At 43.6% G+C, this 19,709-nt stretch overlaps 1 protein-coding gene across 1 annotated transcript in view; it reads left to right on the top strand.

Moving 5' to 3' along the window:
• LOC146186016 (atrial natriuretic peptide receptor 1-like) overlaps positions 1-19,709 on the top strand; it is a 250,043-nt gene that overhangs the window by 153,679 nt on the left and 76,655 nt on the right. The window contains exons 8-12 of the mRNA XM_084607971.1: positions 3,030-3,048; positions 9,158-9,233; positions 9,829-9,952; positions 10,407-10,478; positions 10,968-11,045. Of these exons, the coding sequence (XP_084464097.1) occupies positions 3,030-3,048; positions 9,158-9,233; positions 9,829-9,952; positions 10,407-10,478; positions 10,968-11,045 (369 nt within the window). The remainder of the gene's footprint in view (positions 1-3,029; positions 3,049-9,157; positions 9,234-9,828; positions 9,953-10,406; positions 10,479-10,967; positions 11,046-19,709) is intronic.

Here is a 19,709-nt window from a genome sequence, read left to right on the forward strand (position 1 = left end):
CTGGTGCTAAAAAGATTGTTGGTCATATCATCTGATCACTGGGTTCAAATGGGCCAGTTTCGGTCCCCTGAAGGAACAATACTTTCGTTAACTTTTAAGTGAACCTCAACTAACTTAGACGCTTACATAAAAGCTACTATCTCGTTCACCTGCGAGAAGAGCAAGTACTGATCTAATAAGAATGTAAAAAGAAAAACTTGATCTTTCAATGAAGAAAAAATAAATTCTGACTTCTATGAGTAAACCCCTAAATTAGCTTTAATCATATTTTAAAATGAGACTAGGTAAATATAAAAAATAGAAACAGCGCTTATTAAATTCTTTTGCTTCGTCATGCAAAAGGTTTTATTCAGAGAAAACATCTGTACCTAGCCAAGCACAGTGTGCCCAGTGCGTCATGAAGCCTTGTCTAAATGTTCTTATAAATATTTATCTTGAGGTGGGGATTCTAAAGGAAAAACATCGCAAGCGCTTCTGAGTGAGGCCGAAGATTATACGACAAAATCTGTTAAGACAGAACAGCTACGACTAGTGCGAGTAAAGAGATACCTTCGCTCACAAAGAGATGATGCCAGGCCAGAGGCTAACGCTTCTTATATAGAGATAATCTTTTTTGTCCGGCAGAGAACTCTAAAATACTACTGGCTCATTACATAGCTTGTTCAATACACAAAATATGTTTCGACATGCAGCGCAGTAATGGCTCCATGGTTATGGTGGACGGCTTATATTGGCCGGGTGAAGAGGACTATAGGCACACTGCTAAACAATCCCGCCAAGCTAGTGAAAAAACAAGCTAGATGTTGACTGTTTACACAAGCTCAGTATTGTGTTTACGCCGGCGATATTAATAGCTGATTTAGCCTTTTCACGAGGTAACTGATGAAGACAAAAATATTGCCTTTTAATGTATCGTCTAGAGGATCATCAGTCCAAACAATGGCTCATGCATGCCTACTAACAAGCAGCGCGCCATATACGAACTTGTTTATTTTCTCCGAGAAAGGCGGAAGAAACCCTCAAGGCCGTTCCCCTCACATCGGCTCTTTTCTTCACATCAGGCGTGGATGCGACGAAGCCTTAATTGCCCCACTTGCCCCAGGCTGATCCCGGATTAGGGAGACATCCCGCGTCCTCCATTAGCGGCGCTTCTTTGCTCAAGCCGCCAATTGCTCACAGTTAACGACCCGCTGATAAGGGAAGCAGATTCCCTTGAGCTCTGAAGACATTTTTTGAGATATTTAATCTGAGTCATTAGTCTACTTTTGAGCTCCAAGGTGTTTATTCCATAATTCGACTGCAATTTCTCTGCGCAGCATTAACCATGAAATCCGTTCGGCGCCTGCCTGTTGGCTCCAGTTTTTTTACTTCATCTTAAGGCATTTTATTGCCGTTGATGCACTAATGGTTTGGCGATCGTATTATTACGCACACAGGAGGAAACAATACACTTGGGTTGTAGAGGGGCTCTGGAACCACAAATGCATGGCGCAGGCGACTGCAACATTACTGCAGTGTTCTCATTACGCTGTAGTGATGAATACTTATTTTCGCCTATGCGCTACCACTTACAAACGTGTTCGAACTAGCGGCGGAGATGCGGAAACGATGAAGCAACAGATACTGTTAGTTGGCATGCTCGTATCACTCACTACATCACGCGTGCTATAAACACCTCAGATACAACACTTTAGTCCGCCGTACTGTAGCGTCCAAAGAGCAAGTGTACACACACTGACGCCATCCAGTGACAAAAGAATAAAGCACATCAAAGCTTGCTAGATTGAGGAAAATTTCTCTCCTGCAACTAATGACAACAGTGGCTGCATTGCTTGGTTTCTGTTTAGTCAAAGAAAATGAAAACGTCGACAAATGGTTGAAAAACTAGCAAAACATAGTCTGGCGGCCATATATTTCTGGAAAAACGGCAAAAAAACATTGCCAATACAAAGCACAGTGTTATCAGGAGCGTTCGCACACTTTTTATCGATTCGGTATATTACATCACCGCTACTAGAAGCATAATCATTTTCTTGCTGTACAAAAACAACGGTGGCCTGCTTCGCCCGAACCATAATCATTGTAAAGTTCAAGGAGAGAGAGCGCTTTCGACAAGGTAGAGAAAGACAAAAGAAAGGATAGGCTGAAATTTATCTAGGTAAAGCCCGCTGGCCTAACTTGCATGTGGGAAAGGAAATAAAGGGCGAAAAAATAAGGAAACTGAGGAATATGGAATCAGTTTCGCAAGTGTAAGCAAGCCAACGTATTTAGGACATGAAACCACTCTGAAATATCGCAACCTGCAGGTCAGCCATGGGCCTTTTAAAAACGTGAACAATGTCTTCTTTGATAATTTGTGGGGAGGTGAAGGTTTCCTTGGGTTCGGAAAGGGGACGAGGATTCAATCGCTAACGCACAAACCGAATACACTCACGAAGAATGTGGTCAGTCATGACATCGCCCCCGCAGCTCCCACATGGTGGGGAGTGGGCCATTGAGATGAGGGGAGAAAAAACATTTGTGAGCTCCACTCTCAGCTACAGGCGGCACAAAAGCAGAGCATTGCAGCGCAAGGGGCGGAGAAGCATTGTGAGTGGAACTGACAGATCATCATCATCATCATCATCATCATCAGCCTGATTATATTCACTGCAGGGCGAAGGCCTCTCCCATATTTCTTCACTTAACCCGGTTCTGTGCTAGCTGCATCCACTTGACCCCTGCGAACTTCTTAATCTCATCCGCCCACCTAACGGATCAATAGAGTGCAAACGACATGCATATAGTCTCCGGGCGTGGTCCATGACGCTGAAGTCATGTTTCGTTCAATCTTTCACTGATATCTCGATGCGCCGGCTGTTTTCAGTGATACCCGTACAGTGTTCGCACTACTGTGGGTCGATCAATATTTTTGACAATGCCACTATGTTCTGGTAGCCAATGTAAATGATGTCGTGACTCCTTTGATAGCACGGTACTTTGGCTGTTCCAGGTTCCTATCAGCACAGGTTATATAGGATACTATCCAGTTACCATTACAACCTTACAGTAGATATTAGTTTCTATGTTCACTCTCGCACCGTGCCGCCATTCCGACTAAATAAAAATTATGGCTCCTCTTTCATTAACAAGAAAACGTTTTGGAGTTCGTTGCTGTATTTCAAAAAGACTATGCTTCGTCACATTGGTAAGAGCTGTCGGATCATTATAAATGTTCTTTCTTGGTCCTTGGCTACTTTCTTCGAAACAATCACTGATGTGCAAATTTTTTTTTGCATCCAGGTTTGAACCATTTCAGCATGTTGTGGGCGCTTACCAAATTACACAGAGCTGACAAAATTCAGTTTTTAACATTAGGCAGTAACCTAAATGCATACAAATATGCCGCTTTATGTGGTTGTTCGGCTCACGTACCATTTAATGACGTATTAACATTAATGAAGCGAAATTTGAGCGCCTTTGCAGTATTCAGTATAACCTCTTATTGGCAGAAATAATGAGTTTCATTTTATTCCATTTCTGCAATGACAAATCCTCCACGTTTGCCAATTATATTTCGAAGCACAAGTTTACCATACTTGCTTGGCCTCGTCAGTATTTAGAACCAATGAGACCATGGGAGGCAAAAGGATGAGTCGAAGAAGGGAGTGTGGAACGCGGCGAGCTAAAGTAGCTTTAGGCAATACAACTGGCAGCAGAAGTTATCCAAAGCATTGTTGATTGCTACGCCAGTATGATGCACTGAGCTGGAAGTGATTTAATTGTAAAAAATGGTGGCAAGGCTATACAAAGGGGGAGTACTTCCTTACCGTAGAGATCCACTTTGTTATGTACAAGCGCCGCCTCGGTCCGTCTATTTAGTTTTTCATTCAGGTGGCAGCAACGTTTAGGACTGCGCGATTTTTCTTTTAATTATATCATTTTATTTTGGGGGGAAGGAGGAGGTGTTATGATTTTTTTTTTTTAGAATGAACAAGCTACATGCGTTTTCAGCCTCCAAGCTGTCATGAATATCACTCCTACAAACTGCCGCTGCCAGAGCACGTTAATTTCACGCTTCCAAGGACCGACTACTACTGTTGAACAGTGAACAGCGCTTTGTAGCGTAATGTGGTGGCCTGATAAGGGAAGAATAAGCGAAACATGAACTGCTCCGGAGAGAAGATAGCGAGTTGTTCCGGCGGGAAAAGGAAGCCCCGTCAAAAGAAATTTCCCGAGGGAGACCGCCCCGAGCTGTGATTATCAGCCGGCTCTTTCAACAACAGTCCTAGAACCCGAACTACGTACAGAAAAGGTTTTGCTACGATTGTCGCAGTGCCCGACTCCTTCGAGACCTCCTATATAAATCTTGCCATGCCGATACCTCGGCAGAGCAGAACGAATTCTCAGCAGCATAGCCCTTGTCATTCCCCATTTCTCCACGCTACTCATCTTTATTTTGGCTGAGTGTTCACTGGCTTCTAAAAAGACTGTTAAGAACACTATAAATGGCGGCACTTTTCTTACACCGGCATCAACACGAAGCATGCGACATAAAATAGATGTTCATTTTTTTTATATGGAATGCTAGCGATAAAAATGAATAAATAGGAAATATAAAACACTTAAAAGAGTCAAAATATTGACTAGGCTTTCTGTAGAAGGGATGCCTAAAATATCTCCACCCGAATGATTGAACTAGACCTCGGTTTCATGCGCTTCGTTCGGACGCGAAAGCAACCTTATTGAGAGGCCTGCGTAGCTTTAGTACGAACACATTTTTACCCGAGGTTTCCCAGATTAACGGTGTCCGACCACCTAATTGAATGTTGTTATGGCAACAACCAAGATTAGCCTTGCTCTAAGTGGTGATATTATGATTCTCTGTAAGTGACCTTGAGAGTCACGGGTATACCATGGCTATGACTATCACTAATGTCACGGCCGAAGCAAATCAGCTTTAAAAAAATTTATGAACTATGTGTGAAGCACAATTTAGAAATTGATTTTAGTGTCTTGACACAAATTGGACTACTTACGCCTTCCTAAGCCTGTTAGGCATAGTTTAGCCTGAGAGGGCTATATATGCTTAAATTTCTAAATCACATTACAGTAGTACGCTGTTGTCAGAACAAACATTTCTTAAATCTACTTTGCCTTCTTTAAGGGTGCACAAGGCTACCAGGCCTTACTAAGCCTATTTAATGCGAAAGCATTCGCAGGTTTTGCACGTAAGACTTCAGCTTAACCATGGCTAAATCACTGTCATTATTGATGCGATGCCATTGCTAGCCCCAATACGAGAAAATATCTTTGACTTTGTTATTTTAGTCACCAGTCGATTTTATCCATAAAAATGAGGCACAGCGGGATGGCCGAAAAATTGATGCAATTAAATTGAAGGAAATGGTCGGCAATGGAGTTCAATACGCGGCCCTGTGTGCACCAGGCGACCACGCAACGCAAGGGCCGCGATCGTAACTGGCTTAAGCCCGTTACAGGGGAATCTAGTAAGCGCAGTTTGGCGCGTATAACTTACTAACGTGTGTTTGCAATACTTACTGGTGGCACGTAATTGTCAAATGCAAAAAGAAAGCGCAGGGCTGCTCCCTCACAGCGATGGATGATGAGATGTCTTGGGACGCTTTAGTACTGCGGTATATAAATACAGGTTAAACCTCCGCGTGCTACCAGCCCATGCAAACTCGGAACAAATCACCGCTTTGTAGCGAGAAGGTCCCTTACATTGCCATTATGGCTTGCGACTCACACGCAGACTTATCAACAGAAGTAAATTTCATTAATTTTTGAAACATCTGTCGCGAAATTGCGGGCACACAAAGAGTAGTGTTTTCGCGTTCTTACACGTGACAAGAAGTATTAAGGGTCTCTTACCAAATTTTTGCTTCCGTCGACGTTGCGGGAAATTTTATCCTCTGATCGGAAAAGAAAGTGACATGGGCTTAGCCGTTTCACGTCAATACTCATAATCTAGAATGCATTGCTGAGTGCAGTGTGATGAACTGAGCCATAACACTTTCTCCATTTCACAACCGAGAAGATTTTGTTTGTGGCAATCTCTTTTTGTACGCGACTTTGGTTCGTTTGAGCTGATGCGTTCTTGAAGACTGGGACGGACTCGCGTATTTCCTTTTCCTTCGCAATCGATTCATTGCCGTGGCATTTTTACGAGATTGCCGCGAAGGTTGCATATCGCCCTATTAACGAGGAACTCCTCCAGAGAACACGTGCAGGGAAGCACTCTTCGATGCCCGCTGCTGACGCAAGCAGAACGAGGTGCAACCACCGTAGCGCGTTCATTAGTGGACTCGCCTCCGCTGAGGCGGAGAGCAAGTGCGTTGGAAGAGTGGAGAGGAGGAGGGTCGAGGGGTAGGAATAAAATGAGAAAAGGTTGCAGAGTGCCTTGAATCGTTCGCCTCTTCTCACGTGATAAAGGAAAGGGAAAAGTCGGAGAAGGTGCAAATGCTGCTTAAGAAACCCGAGCAACGGATGTCTTCCCTCGCGCCGCCAAGCAGTCTGCCTGTCCGGGTTAATCTCGTTACGGGCATCCCTGCCCTGCGGGCAGCCGCCTAGAGCTGCCAGCCTTGGACGCCGAACCTGGGAGCCATATATCACGGAGCCTTTCGCCAAGCTCGTGCGCAAAGCACGGACCGTCAAGGTGGCCCCGCCAAGCTGGATCCTTCTCTCGGGAGAGACTTAGCAGAGGAAGTGCGAGGAGAAAAAGTAGAGAGTGAAAGGGAGCCGTGTCGTAATGCAGGTCCGTGAGCGAACACTTGTTGAGCCACCGTCACTTCGTTTATTGGAATTCATGGGTAAGACGAGTGAAAGAAAGAAAAGCCTGAGCGCAGTTTCTTTTCTGCATTGAGCCCAGTGTTAAGGTGCTTCTGCCAGGGGTGCTATTGTGGCTTGGGACGCTCCAAGTGTCCTCAACGACAATAACTATAACAGTCGCAGGAGGTGGCAGATCTTTTTGGTATGTTCGTGTTGCCTGCGTCAGAAGCTTTAGCATACACTACACAATACTCATTTTTGTCGCGTATGCACCGAGATGAGCTAGGAGCTGCTATATAAGTTTCACTATATTTTGTTTTGTGTTCAACTATAGCCTAGTTCTTTGCTAGGAACGGGATCCCACATTTACGTTTACTTTTGACGAGGCTTTAAAAAACTGAACATTATGAAGAGTACGGAAACGACGACGTCTCCTGTAGGAGGGCCACCTAGCAGAGCAGGCCGCGGTAGGTATCCTCAGACCGGTTCCGGTAACCCAGGTGGTCCGGCTGGCAAGGTTGAGTCTCAGCGAGATATAGGAGTGTGTCTGGATTCACGGCCCAATAAATCTGTCCTGATGTTTCAATAATTTGTGAGTGTCGATTTCCCTTCTTCTGGCTTTTATATACACGATTGTACAAAGGGATGAAGGGCGCTGCCATATTCGATGCTCAGTTGCTGTTTTAACCGCGGAAAGCTTTGAAGAATACCCACCTTAACAGCCTCAGCCAAAGTTAGGGTCGTTAAATGGTCTATAACACTTAACAATTTTGGTGTAGGGCATTTAGCTTAATGACCATGTCAAGCCGTTGGGGTACGGTCAGGATTTCACTGGCACCTGGTATATGCACTTTAGAGATCGCATGTTAGCGCACTCATTTCAGGCGATGCCCCCTCGTGCTGCTTCGTACGCAACACGAAAAAGGTTAATTGAGTGAGGCATGGCAGTCGCAGGAATAAGGTTGCGTTGTCACATTGGTGTTATCTCGGGAAGAAACTTATAAGCTATGTGAAACCCTGAGCATATCGTTGTGACGTTGTTGTTGTGCGGTGTGGTCAATCGCGGCAAGGAAAATGTTTGCTCTACGCGTGAAAACTGCACTGACCATGTGACATATGTGCGGGACGTTTTGCGGGACATTTTGAGCCACCCGAATGGCTGAGCCTGTTAAACAAGTTGAATACATTGAAGAAGCTTTAGGGTTATGTTAAAATGAATGTTTAAGACGTCACTATGTTCTTGGTTGGCTGTTTTGAATTTATTTTAAAGCAGGCACGAAAAAAAAAGCATTAGACAATTTGCAACGCACGCATTACAGACCTAGATATATGACCGACTGGCTGTATGTTTGAAATTAAAGTGAGAGTAAATTGTTCCCTATGTTCACCTAAATAACATTTTATTTCGTGCTTTCTCAAATATTGCCGGCAATAACCAAATATGAGTGCGTAATATCACAAACTTGACGTAACAAACTCGACCTAGGAAACGGGAAGCATTTAGCATTACTTCGTTACTGCATATTATGGACAACTGTCAACTAATTCTCGTTATGTGGGCTGCTGTTGGGGGAACCAAAATGAAGTCGTAACTAAATCAGACGTCATTTATTAAGAAATATACCGAGGGCGACTCAGGCAATTTAATGTTTGCATTAAAAATTGACAATCTGTTCTTGCGTGACCTGACATTTGACCGGCCTCAAACTATGTATCCATAACCACACAAAATTGATTTAAAAACCTGTCTTCTCCACCCATTCGATTAATTCTCATTACGAAGTTACCGAAAATTACAGGCTGCTGTAGTTTTGGAGCTCATGGCGGCGGAGCGTCACCTCCGGGATGTGTGCCAAATATCGGTTTCGATGCATTTTACTTTCGTAGTTGATGAGCGATGGAGAAACCTGAATTTCATTCGTTCATCGTTTGTATTCTACAAAACCTCCGTTTTCAATTAGATTGGTCTATTTTTGGTTGCATTGTTGTACTCAATGTACAGGACCGTCCACTTCTAGTTATAACAATATTGTTACGGACGAGCAAGAAAGAAGAAGCGGGCAGTGGCACGGGCAGGAGCGCTCGCGCTAGGCCCGCTAATATTTTCATTAAACGTCATCTCACGGTCATCGAACATCTCGCTGTTCCCGGTTCTCTTGGTTTCATCGGCTTGCTGTTTCGTAACAATATCATGGTACTTCATGAATAGAGACCAACTCTTGTTTGTACTTGATGTTCTACCAACTTTGCTGGCAGGACGTTCATGTACCGGCCCAGCATCTCATTCGGCATCACGAGGCTACAAACATTTTTTTTTTCGAACTTTAACTCTGTCTTAAAAGAGTGATGACAACCCTTTTTTTTTTTTCTTTTTCAGAAACTCAAGGGAAATACGTGATCATCACATCAGTTCTGGGAACCCTGATGATCATAGTTTGCCTAGCTTCGTTCTTCGTGTACAGGTAAAGTTTGTTTGCAGTTTCGCCATTATAAGTCTCACAGATTAATGATCTTTTGATTCTGGCCAAATAATAGCAATGTTGAGTCCGTTATTGTTTGAGAATTTTCAAGTTGAAGTGAAGTGAACAAATGATTTTTTTTGCTTTCCAACTTCGTACTGAATGATTACAGCCGACCAATTTCTGTCGCACTCAATGTCCGAATAGCATGCAGTATGATTGTATGAAATAGTACCATAAACTGTAATATGATATGCTGCAGGCTCTGTTTCTTTATTTCAAAAGTAAGAGACATGAGCACTTTTACATTCTTACAAAGCGCTTTAAAGGGAAGAGCTCAAATCCTCTCTGTCTTTAGATTGAAGATTTTCCAGACGTTTCTCCACTCTGACAGGTTTTGTATTTTCAGTGATAGATTTCTTCTCTTTTTTTTTTTTTGTGAGGAGGGAGAGGGTGGTTGGTATCACTTTTGTTTTTCAATGTTCTTCAATTAATGCAAATTATTCCATAGGTTTGTTTAAATAGCTGCAATTTGAGCGTGAATATTTCAGACACATTTATTTCCACTCATCCATTTCTGTCCCCCACCGCAATTCAGGCACTTCAAGCTGGAAGCTGAGCTGGCGTCCATGACATGGAAGATTCGGTGGGAGGATATCAGTCAAACCCTTTCAAACAAGCATGGTGCCTTCGGATCCAGATTAAGCCTAGCCAAAGGAGGTGTAAGCAGTTTCTTTGTAACTCGCATGATAATGGCGTAGGTGTAGTTTCCCAATCGCACACATGCACGCCTGCTACAAACTGCGAGAAAAAGCCTTAAAGTAAACATTCAACTCAATAGCTTAAAAACGATCTATATTCATATTCTTTTCGTTCGAATAGGTAACGTTTCCTAGTATACCGCTCTAAACATGCATATTATAAAGATAATCACTGCTTTTGGCAACTCGAATATACATTTTCAGAAATATGCAGTTCCAGATGCTGTGTTAACAAGTTTCGTTTCAGAAGAAGTTTCAGCAGTGTGTATTGTGCTGAGCACGGATATTTTAGGAGGTTACGGTGCACTCGTGCCTAAACAATTGGCTCTCTTTTGCAAAAAAGTGACTCAAAGTGTTCATTTTTCTTGTCCAATTTCTGCACAATTGCAATAGCAGTTATGTTTATATTGTGCAGAGCAGCACATCGTCAGAAACGTTGGCACTCCGGAACGAGCGACAGATGTTCATCAGAACCGCCTACTACAAAGTGAGTAGGATATTTTCCGGAAAACTTTCAGCTCTCAACGAAAAATAGCGCTCGACCTTTCGCCTTGTAAACATATCAATGTAGCTTCCCTATTGCACTGACGAGATAGTTTTTTGTGGCTGCAGTTTGACAGTATTTAGACACTGCGCATGTTCTCTCCTTGTCGTGGTTGTTCTTGTTTTGTAGATCAGGAACAATCTTTCAGTAATACCCACTCTTCTCACCATCATTTTTGCTTCCTAATCAGGAATGTGCGTAGAGCTGTGGGGCTACTCGACGAGTAATTAGATAGAATTTGAAGTGTTAAAGGCTTCTTGGCTTTCTATATTTGATGTTTGCAAAAACGCCATTCAGTTTTTCTTTTACGTTTAAAATTTTCTGAGAAAGAATTTTTCGGGAACCTTATATTCAGTAGAGCTAAAAGGCACCGCATTCAAGCGAATAGAAATATATTTTCCAGGACTGACTGATGTGCATGTATTTTCGCAGGACACCCTAGTGGCGATTAAGCCTTTGAATAAGGCAAGGATAGACATCACACGATCCCTACTTCTGGAGCTGAAATACGTAAGTGCCGAAAAACGGGCTCTTATTTGCTGAGCTAGCAGCGGGGAACATATTTCTTTTTGTGTGTGCCTACTGACATTTCAATCAAGGATAAAATGGCCGTTTCCGGGCTTTCACGTTTTCATCGCAGCACAACGAGCTGGCTGCCTCAAAGAATGTGCGCGGTGCTAGAGTTTGTTGATTTGTTGCTCCCTCACTTTACGAGAAAATCAAGAAGAATTGAGTGCCTTCCTCAGGTTCCTTCCGGCAATAAGCGTTGTTTGCTTAAAATTCCTCTTCCGGCAGGTCTGGAAGCGAAGTCAAAGAAACGCAATAAGCTAGACTAAGAACCTATCAGCACTTCTCCTGTGGAGAGCTCGAGCGGGGGTTGAAATTGATAAGCCCGTTTCGGGGATGAAAAACGCGGTGTTGAAGCTCACTTTCTAGTTTTGTTAAGCGTTGTATTACGCGGGAAATGGCTGAACTAAGCTTCTTGACTTGATTCAATTTATGGAATTATGTAAAGATATTTTCCAGCGCAAAGTCGATTCTTGCATCAGAACTTTCTTATTCTTGTCCTTGCACCAAGTAAAGTAGATGGTTTTACCTTTTCATTCAGAAAAGATTTTTCAACGCCTTTCTAATGGCATTGAGGAAAAGTCTGAAACTGAGAAAGTCTTGTGTACTCTTAGAGGTACAGGGTGCGGTTATTAACCTGATATTCTCCTCACTCGTAGAGCTAACAAAAACCCGCTCATTTCTTCGGCGTCCATCCCTTCGACTGGGCTCTTTACACAAATAAAGAAAACTTGGTTCGAATACTGTTATGCTGAGAACTCAAGGTTGCCCAGCCTACTGCTTACCTAAGTGGTAGCGTCATACTTCAGTGCGTTAATTAGGAATTTCTGATTTTTGTTTTAAGAAGCTCGAGCAGTAAATTAGTGAGGCAGGAACGTCACCTCTTTAGACCCGGTAATATAGTTGTGTTGTGTTAAGCGAGAAATGGCTGAATTTAGATTCGTGATATGATTTAATTTCGGCTTTAAGTAAAGTCGGCTGTTGCATCAAGTCTTCCCATGGAGTAAAGTGAAGATTTACTTTCTAGTCCTAAAATAATTGTATGCCTTTCAAACGACGGATATTAAAATTGTGAAAGCGGGAAGCCAGTGTGAATCTGCTGAGAAACAAAGGGAGGTTATTGTTCTTATAATATCGTCTCTTGCATAAACAACTATCTATTCACGTTCATGCCTAACTGTGCGGTTATGTTTTCGCCTTTACACTCTACGCTGTTTCACTTGTTCTGGTTGTTCATACCATTTGTGCGAGCGCATATCTGGGTGCGTGTTGTAGTGAAATGACATTTGGTAAAACAAAAGGAGACCATGTGTGTAACTCTGTTCGGGTAAATGAGAGTAATGTGCCTTTCATCAGCATAATTCGCGATTTAAAAAAGAAGCAGAGATCTTCACGTGGTCGAAATTACTCCCTAGCCTTCCCCTAGGGCAGCTCTTTCTCTCTGTACACTTTCACTTCCTCCCTTCCTTCCCTGACGGCGCGATTCAGGTGGCCACAGAAGTGTGACAGACACTGCACCTGCACTTGTTACTGCACTTGCTTGATACTGCACTTGCTTCTGTGAACATTTAAGCCGCGCCGTAAGTTACGGGAGGAAGGTGGGAGTGAAAGTGGAAAGAGAGAAAGAGGTGCCGTAGTGGAGGGCTTCGGACTAACTTCGACCACTTGCGGATCTTTAACGTGCGCTGACATCGCACAGCACACGGACGTCTCTTCGTTTCGCCTCCATCGAAACGAAGCCGCCAGCGGTCGGGATCGAACCCGGGTACTCCGGCACTATAACGAACAATAGCATTGTGAAAAATGACCAATACTTCGCCACTCTTACTCAGATACGTTCCATAAAGCGTACACGGTATATTCGGAAGTTTTTCGGTGTACTTCTGCGAGTTTGTTTAAACAACGAGTCCAAGGAATCATGATGATGGCCTAAACCTCTGACATTTCTGCGATTCCGTAACTGGCGGAGGTCTCCTATTCGGCGGTGTTATAAGGAGCCTTCCAACGAGAGCAAATCTTCTGAATCCTTCCAGGACGACACCCCGGGGTCTTCTGTGCACGCAGCTCTTTCCTCTCGATCGCTCGCAAGTAGTTCACTTGTTAGCGAGAGGCCTGGGTTTGAAGCCGTCTATAGGCATCTGAAATGGGTACGGCAAGTTGTTGACTCGTATCAAGAGAAGAAGTAGACTTCAATCAAGCCACGGGGAAACGCAGGGAAGCTACAGGAACGGGCCCGAGATAGAGGGGATGTGCACCAAGCAGGCCTTGGCTTTGACTCGCGATCGATGCCAAAACCGCGAGGATCTCAATCTTTGTGCGCCGAGGCGGGTCGGGCGCTTCTTCAGATTGAGTCCGGCATCTTGTGCGCTCCACTTTGTATGGAGATGGCGTCGCTTCGACGGAGAGAAAAGCGATGCGGTAAGAGGGAAAGGGGCGTGTCTATGTGCGCAAAACAGCGCACAGCATCAAAGAACGAGAGATAAACGGCAAAACAGCAGCCGCTTTGGGTAGAAAGAGATATGCGTCAGAATAGTAATAAAACGAAAGAAAAAACGACCACAGACTTCTGTGTAGGAGCCATAAATGGAAATTACTCGCCTGTCTCTCGACCGAGGGTGGGTCGCTGCGGTGGAGGATGCTGCCCCTACAGGGCAGTGATTGCGTCTCTCCGCTCGGGTGAACTCGTGTCGTTTTGTCTTCGACGCTGGGATCACCGTCGATTTACAGGAGCTTCCGCTCCACTCCTTTGATCTCTCTGCTTCTTTTCTCTTCTCGCTATCTCTGCTCCCGATTTTCTCTCTCGTATCCCGGCCACTGGCCTCACACCACCACAGGAATTGAACATGGCGGCCCACCCATGCCCAGCTTTGTTGATATCATCGTTGGTGATGTTTGTTGATGTTCGGGATCACTTACGTGGGCTGAAAAGGTTTTTTTCCAAAACGAGTCTAGATCGCTGATGGATGCCAGGTTTAGTTGCCTCACGTGGATGGCGATGAAAAACCATGGCCAGCAAGTAAAAAAAATGAGACTACATCTTAGTCTTCAAGGCAGTCAAGTTTACGAAGGATTACTGGTCATGGAGGAGCTGTCAAGGGGGCGTAAATATGATCGCTTCACATCTCTTTGCTTTTATTATCAGGTTCAGTCTTCCTTTGCAGTTTCACTGCGCAGCATAACTAAGGCTGCACTAGGTGGTCAGTGCTGTAAATGCTTTTATGATGGCAATAAAAGGAACTTTGAGGACGGAGGCTATGCTCATTCTTCTCTTAAATTTCCATTTGTCTCACAAGGACAAACTTACTACTTTTCACATAGCTTTTTTGTTTTCTTCGGAGCGTTAGCGAAGATGAATAAGAGAAATCGGCAAAATCTGCGCGAAACTTCAACTCATCCGATTGGCAGCACTCACCAAGCTTGCTTCATTTTTCATGCGGCCCCTTAGCGCCTAATTTTGCCTCTAACCAGCTGCGCCTGAATCTGTTAGATAAATGACATAATTTTACTAATACAATCCTCGATCCGGCGTTGTCTAGGTTTCTACATAGATTTCTTGCGTAGCGGAAATTTGGGCTAACCAGTGGAAGTTCATAACAGAGAACATCGCGAACAAGATGGAAAGAGAAGGAAAGCACCACACCGGCTGTCTAGTAACAAGAGGTTTACTGGAAAGGCGAATGAAGACGTCCAAAGAAAAATTTCGCAAGTTACAGCCACGTGGAAGCATGATCTCGCGTTCTAATCATGTTCTAAAATATTCCAATTAAGAGGAAGCAGAAGGTAGCTGGTTATTTTAGTCACTAAACTCCTTTCAACCGAAATGCGGTTTAAGCCCGAGGTTGTTCCGGGGATCATGCTCAGCGCACACATGTGTTCAAAGTAATAACTAGGGAGGCAAATTACGAGGCGACATTGAGGTGACGTCGAAATAACACTAAAAACCAATATCCCGCCTTCGATTCTCCTTCATCCGGGTGCCGAAACATGAGCGTCCGGGTAACAAACGAGATTTTACGTGACGAGTTTGCTTTTCCATGTGTCCGCCCCCCCCCCCCCCCTCAAGGATGGACCAACAGTGCCAGACACTGCGGCGTAGAACGCCGCCCGACGTCGGCGGTCGAGACCGTAGCACCTCTAAACACGTTCAGACATTTCAAATCGAGTCTGTTCCTGTGTTTCGTCGTCAGCACATGGCATTTAACTCTTTACCGGACGGTTTCATGCACGCTCGGGGGCACTCAGTCACTCCTCCTACGTTCTTCTCTGGCTAGCATTATTCGTGGCCATGTTCGCATCTGCATTGTTCTGCATTGCTAAGCCGTGATTGTTACATCTGCTTAAGCCGAGCATAGAGCCTGGGGAAAGGAGAGGTAGGAAGCGTATTGAGGAAAGCGATCGCTTTGCGAGTTATACGGCACGGGAAAAGACTGCTCGCCCCTGCCGACCACGTCCTGATTATTCGGCCGCTCACGAAGATGACAAGGCCATCACGGATCCAAAATGCCTACCTAAGCCCGCAGAATTTTAACCTATCTCTTCAACGTAAATAAAAATATATAGTTGCGAGAACCACTGAGCGCGCTGGCGTGTTAGGAGAAGATGCAATGTGCATATATATGGTGAGCTGTGCACTAGACCTCTTCAAGAATGTGGCTAGAACGATCTACAACCAATGCGTAAGCCCGTAATGATACCATTCGTATATCTACTGTCGAGTATGAGTTCGACAGTAATTTCTTGACAGCAAAATTCGTCCCGTGTTCGTTGCCTTTACGTCATGCGAAGACCGACGGACTGGGTTAGCTCGAGCACAAAAACTAAAGGCCAGAAAATTTAGCATGCACACTCATCGTGTTCAGCGGTTGGAAATGAAGCGTGCTATACAAATCCAAGGCTGAATCTGCAAATAAACCTTATTTTGTTGGCCTTGTAGAGAAGCTTGCTAGACATTACAGAGAATTAGGGCGATACGTGCGTCGTATCGGCAATGGCGACCGTTCTATTCCTGTGCTGAAAAATAACTGTTTTCTATTATATAGCGACCTAAGTAAAACGGAATTGTTTAGTGTACAATTTGCTTCTATATTTGTTAATCCTAAGTCACCAATTATAGATACAGCCTAGCATGAAATTGCCCTCATGTCACCTGTTACGTTCAGCGTCTCTGGTATACAAAATATTTGAGCAGTCTATACGCGCTTCATGCTTGTAGACCGGATAATATTTTCGCAACTGTTCTCAAGAACTATACAGAGACGCTAGTAATATAATTTTACGTTTCTTCTAAAAATTCCTGAACGAAGGAATTTTCTGCTTTCACTGGAAGGTGGCTTATGTTGTCCCGATACATAAGAACGCCCACTAAGTTTTGGTTCAAAACAATGATATTTTTCATTAAATCTAATACCGGTGAAAGCATTACGCACGGGTTACACAGTTTAATAATTACACGCCTGGAAAATTATGGCGTCGTACATTCAAGCCACAAGTTTTCGATGTAGTCTTTCCTGTACTACACAGTGGCTGCCATGTATTCGCAATGTTGCGCTTGCTATTGACAAGCAATTATAACGAATTATGTATACTTAGACTTTCGCAAGCCATGTGTTACTGTTCTACATGATAGTCTTCTGCTTGAATTAGGAAATTATAATTTGGAGAAGAATGTTATTGCTTCGAATGTTCCATTATTTTTCACTAAGCAGACACTGCGTCGTGCTGAATAGAGGCGCAGTTATTTTTAAATTACATTTGCAGTGCGAGTATCAGAAAGGTTTCGCGTTGAGGCCACTTCATTTTTTCTGTTCATCAGTGGAATCACATTTAGCATTCCTGCATCATTTCGCATGTTAACGGATGATTGCATCGTGTGCATGGCTATCAATGACAATAGCAATTTCATATCCTCGCAAACGAATTTAAACTCCGCAGTGATGTAGTGTGCGTGTTCGGGAATGACACTGAATGCCTAAAAATACGTACAGCTGATTTTGACATGAAAGAAGGTTCTTCAGCCTACTTAATACTCAGTGGACAACGTTGTTTTAGATAAAGCAAAGGGCAATAAATGCTTGGGTATATATTTGACGGCAGACTTACTGGGGACGAGACACGTAAATTACATTTAGAATAAAGTCGCATCTATACTCGGTTGTAGAAGTAGATGAGTTTCTGGAACTCTCTTGCTTTTTCCATGATCCAGCGAAGGATCATGGAAAAAGCAAGAGAGTTCCAGAAACCCACCTACGTCTGCGTTATTGATTATGCGAAAGCGTTTGCTGTGATCTACGCAGTCAAACGCTTTCGCATAATCAATAAAGCAGAAGTAGATGGGTTTCTGGAACTCTCTTGCTTTTTCCACGATCCAGCGAAGGATCATGGAAAAAGCAAGAGAGTTCCAGAAACCCATCTACTTCTGCTTTATTGATTATGCGAAAGCGTTTGACTGCGTAGATCACAGCAAATTGTGGCAAGCTCTCCAAGAGTTGGGAGTTCCAATTCACCTCATCTGTCTCCTCAGGAATCTGTATGAAGGGCAAGAGGCCACAGTCAGAACTGGGCATGGTCTTACTGATTGGTTTCCGATTGAGAAAGGAGTGAGGCAAAGCTGCATACTGTCGCCCTGCCTATTTAACCTATATGCAGAGTGCATCATGAGGAAGGCCGGTCTGGACGAGTCTTCAGCTGGAGTGAAGATTGCTGGAAAACGTATCAACAACCTTAGATATGCGGATGATACCACTTTAATGGCAGAAAGTGAAGTGGAACTCGAGACTTCTAATGCGCGTACAAGAAGAGAGTGAGAAGTTTGAGCTTAAACTGAATATTAAAAAGACAAAGATCATGGCGTCTTGCCCTATCAAGTCCTAGAGCATCAAGGGACAAGAAGTGGAAGCTGTGACAGATTTTCTCTTCTTGGGCTCCAAGATTACCCCGGAAGGAGACTGCAGCCATGAAATTAGGAGACGCCTGCTTCTGGGAAAGAGAGCAATGGTTAGCCTTGACCGCCTAGTAAAGAGCAGAGACATTAGTCTGCCAACCAAGATCCGTATAACTCGTGCTAATGTCTTTCCAGTTGTGATGTATGGATGCGAGAGTTGGGCCGTGAAAAAGACTGACCGCCGAAGAATTGAAGCGTTTGAATTGTGGTGCTGGCGAAGACTCTTGAGAGTTCCTTGGACTGCAAGAAGATCAAGTCAGTCGATATTGTCGACCATAAACCCTTACTGCTCATTGGAGGGTCAAATTCTAAAGTTAAAGCTCAGCTACTTTGGTCATCTGATGAGAAGAGAGGAGTCGCTGGAGAAAGATTTGATGTTGGGAAAGGTTGAGGGTCGCCGGAGAAGGGGTAGGCAGCGAACGCGATGGTTAGATGGCATCCTCGAGGCACTGCAGATGAAGTTATGTGATGTTAGGAAGATAGTAAGAGACCGGAAAGCGGGGCGTGACATGGTCCATAGGGTCACGAAGAGTCGGACACGACTGAACGACTGAACTGAACTGATACTCAGTTGTCTAAGGTGAAATTTCAGTTTTTATGTTACATAAAGAGAAAGCTTTATTTGCGTATTCATGATCAGTGCATTATTAAGCCTTCGTTTGCTGGGACTCATATACAAAGAAATATATTAGTATCCTAGTAAAAAACTTCAAAACTAGCCAGTTTGATTTGTAACTGGTAATTATGACGGATGCCGAATGCTGACTAATACTTATCGATCGCTCGGATGCGCTGATCTAGAGAATCGACGAACAAATATTTGTCACAAGATTTTTCATACAATTTTTCCCACGGTGGCTTAGAACAAGGGGTGTCTGAAGCCGGCCACACATAAATCATAGAGGAATAGTGCAGGCAAACAAATCATACATTTCTAGCGCGCGTTACGAGGTCTACAGATGTCAACTTAGTAGGTGGTGCAAACGTAATGCCGGACCAGGCCTGATTGCTAGCGAAATGACAGCGCATTGAGCACCTACGCGGCGGCTATGAACGAGGCCGTGGTCGAAGCGAAATTGGCAGCGGACCCTCGCGCGCCGTCTGGTTCTCGGGTGATGTCAGCTAGGGATGAAATCTTTGGGTGGAATGATCTACGTCACACACGCTGTGTTACTCTGTGAATCCGCCTGTCATGGTCACATTGGTGAAGCCATTTTGCCCGCAGTGCACGCGGACTGAACGGAAAAGATGCACAAAAACTGCCCAAAGTTTTATTTGACATTTGTGGACCTTGTGGCAAACTGAGCTTTATATATATATATATATATATATATATATATATATATATATATATATATATATATATATATATATATATATATATATATATATATATATATATATATATATATATATATATAGAGCGAAGGGTACGCTTCATTTAAAGAAACATTTTATTAGACTCGACGTTTCGATCGGAGACCGATCTTTCTCAAGATCACTCTTGAGAAAGATCGGTCTCCGATCGAAACGTCGAGTCTAATAAAATGTTTCTTTAAATGAAGCGTACCCTTCGCTCTATTTTTTAAGCGGCCAAGTACGTTAAATGTTCTCGCATCCTATATATTTATATATATATATATATATATATATATATATATATATAT

The sequence above is a fragment of the Amblyomma maculatum genome, chromosome 6 (assembly GCF_055883805.1).
Source record: "Amblyomma maculatum isolate TAMU_Amacu chromosome 6, ASM5588380v1, whole genome shotgun sequence".
In the NCBI taxonomy this organism is placed as follows: domain Eukaryota; kingdom Metazoa; phylum Arthropoda; class Arachnida; order Ixodida; family Ixodidae; genus Amblyomma; species Amblyomma maculatum.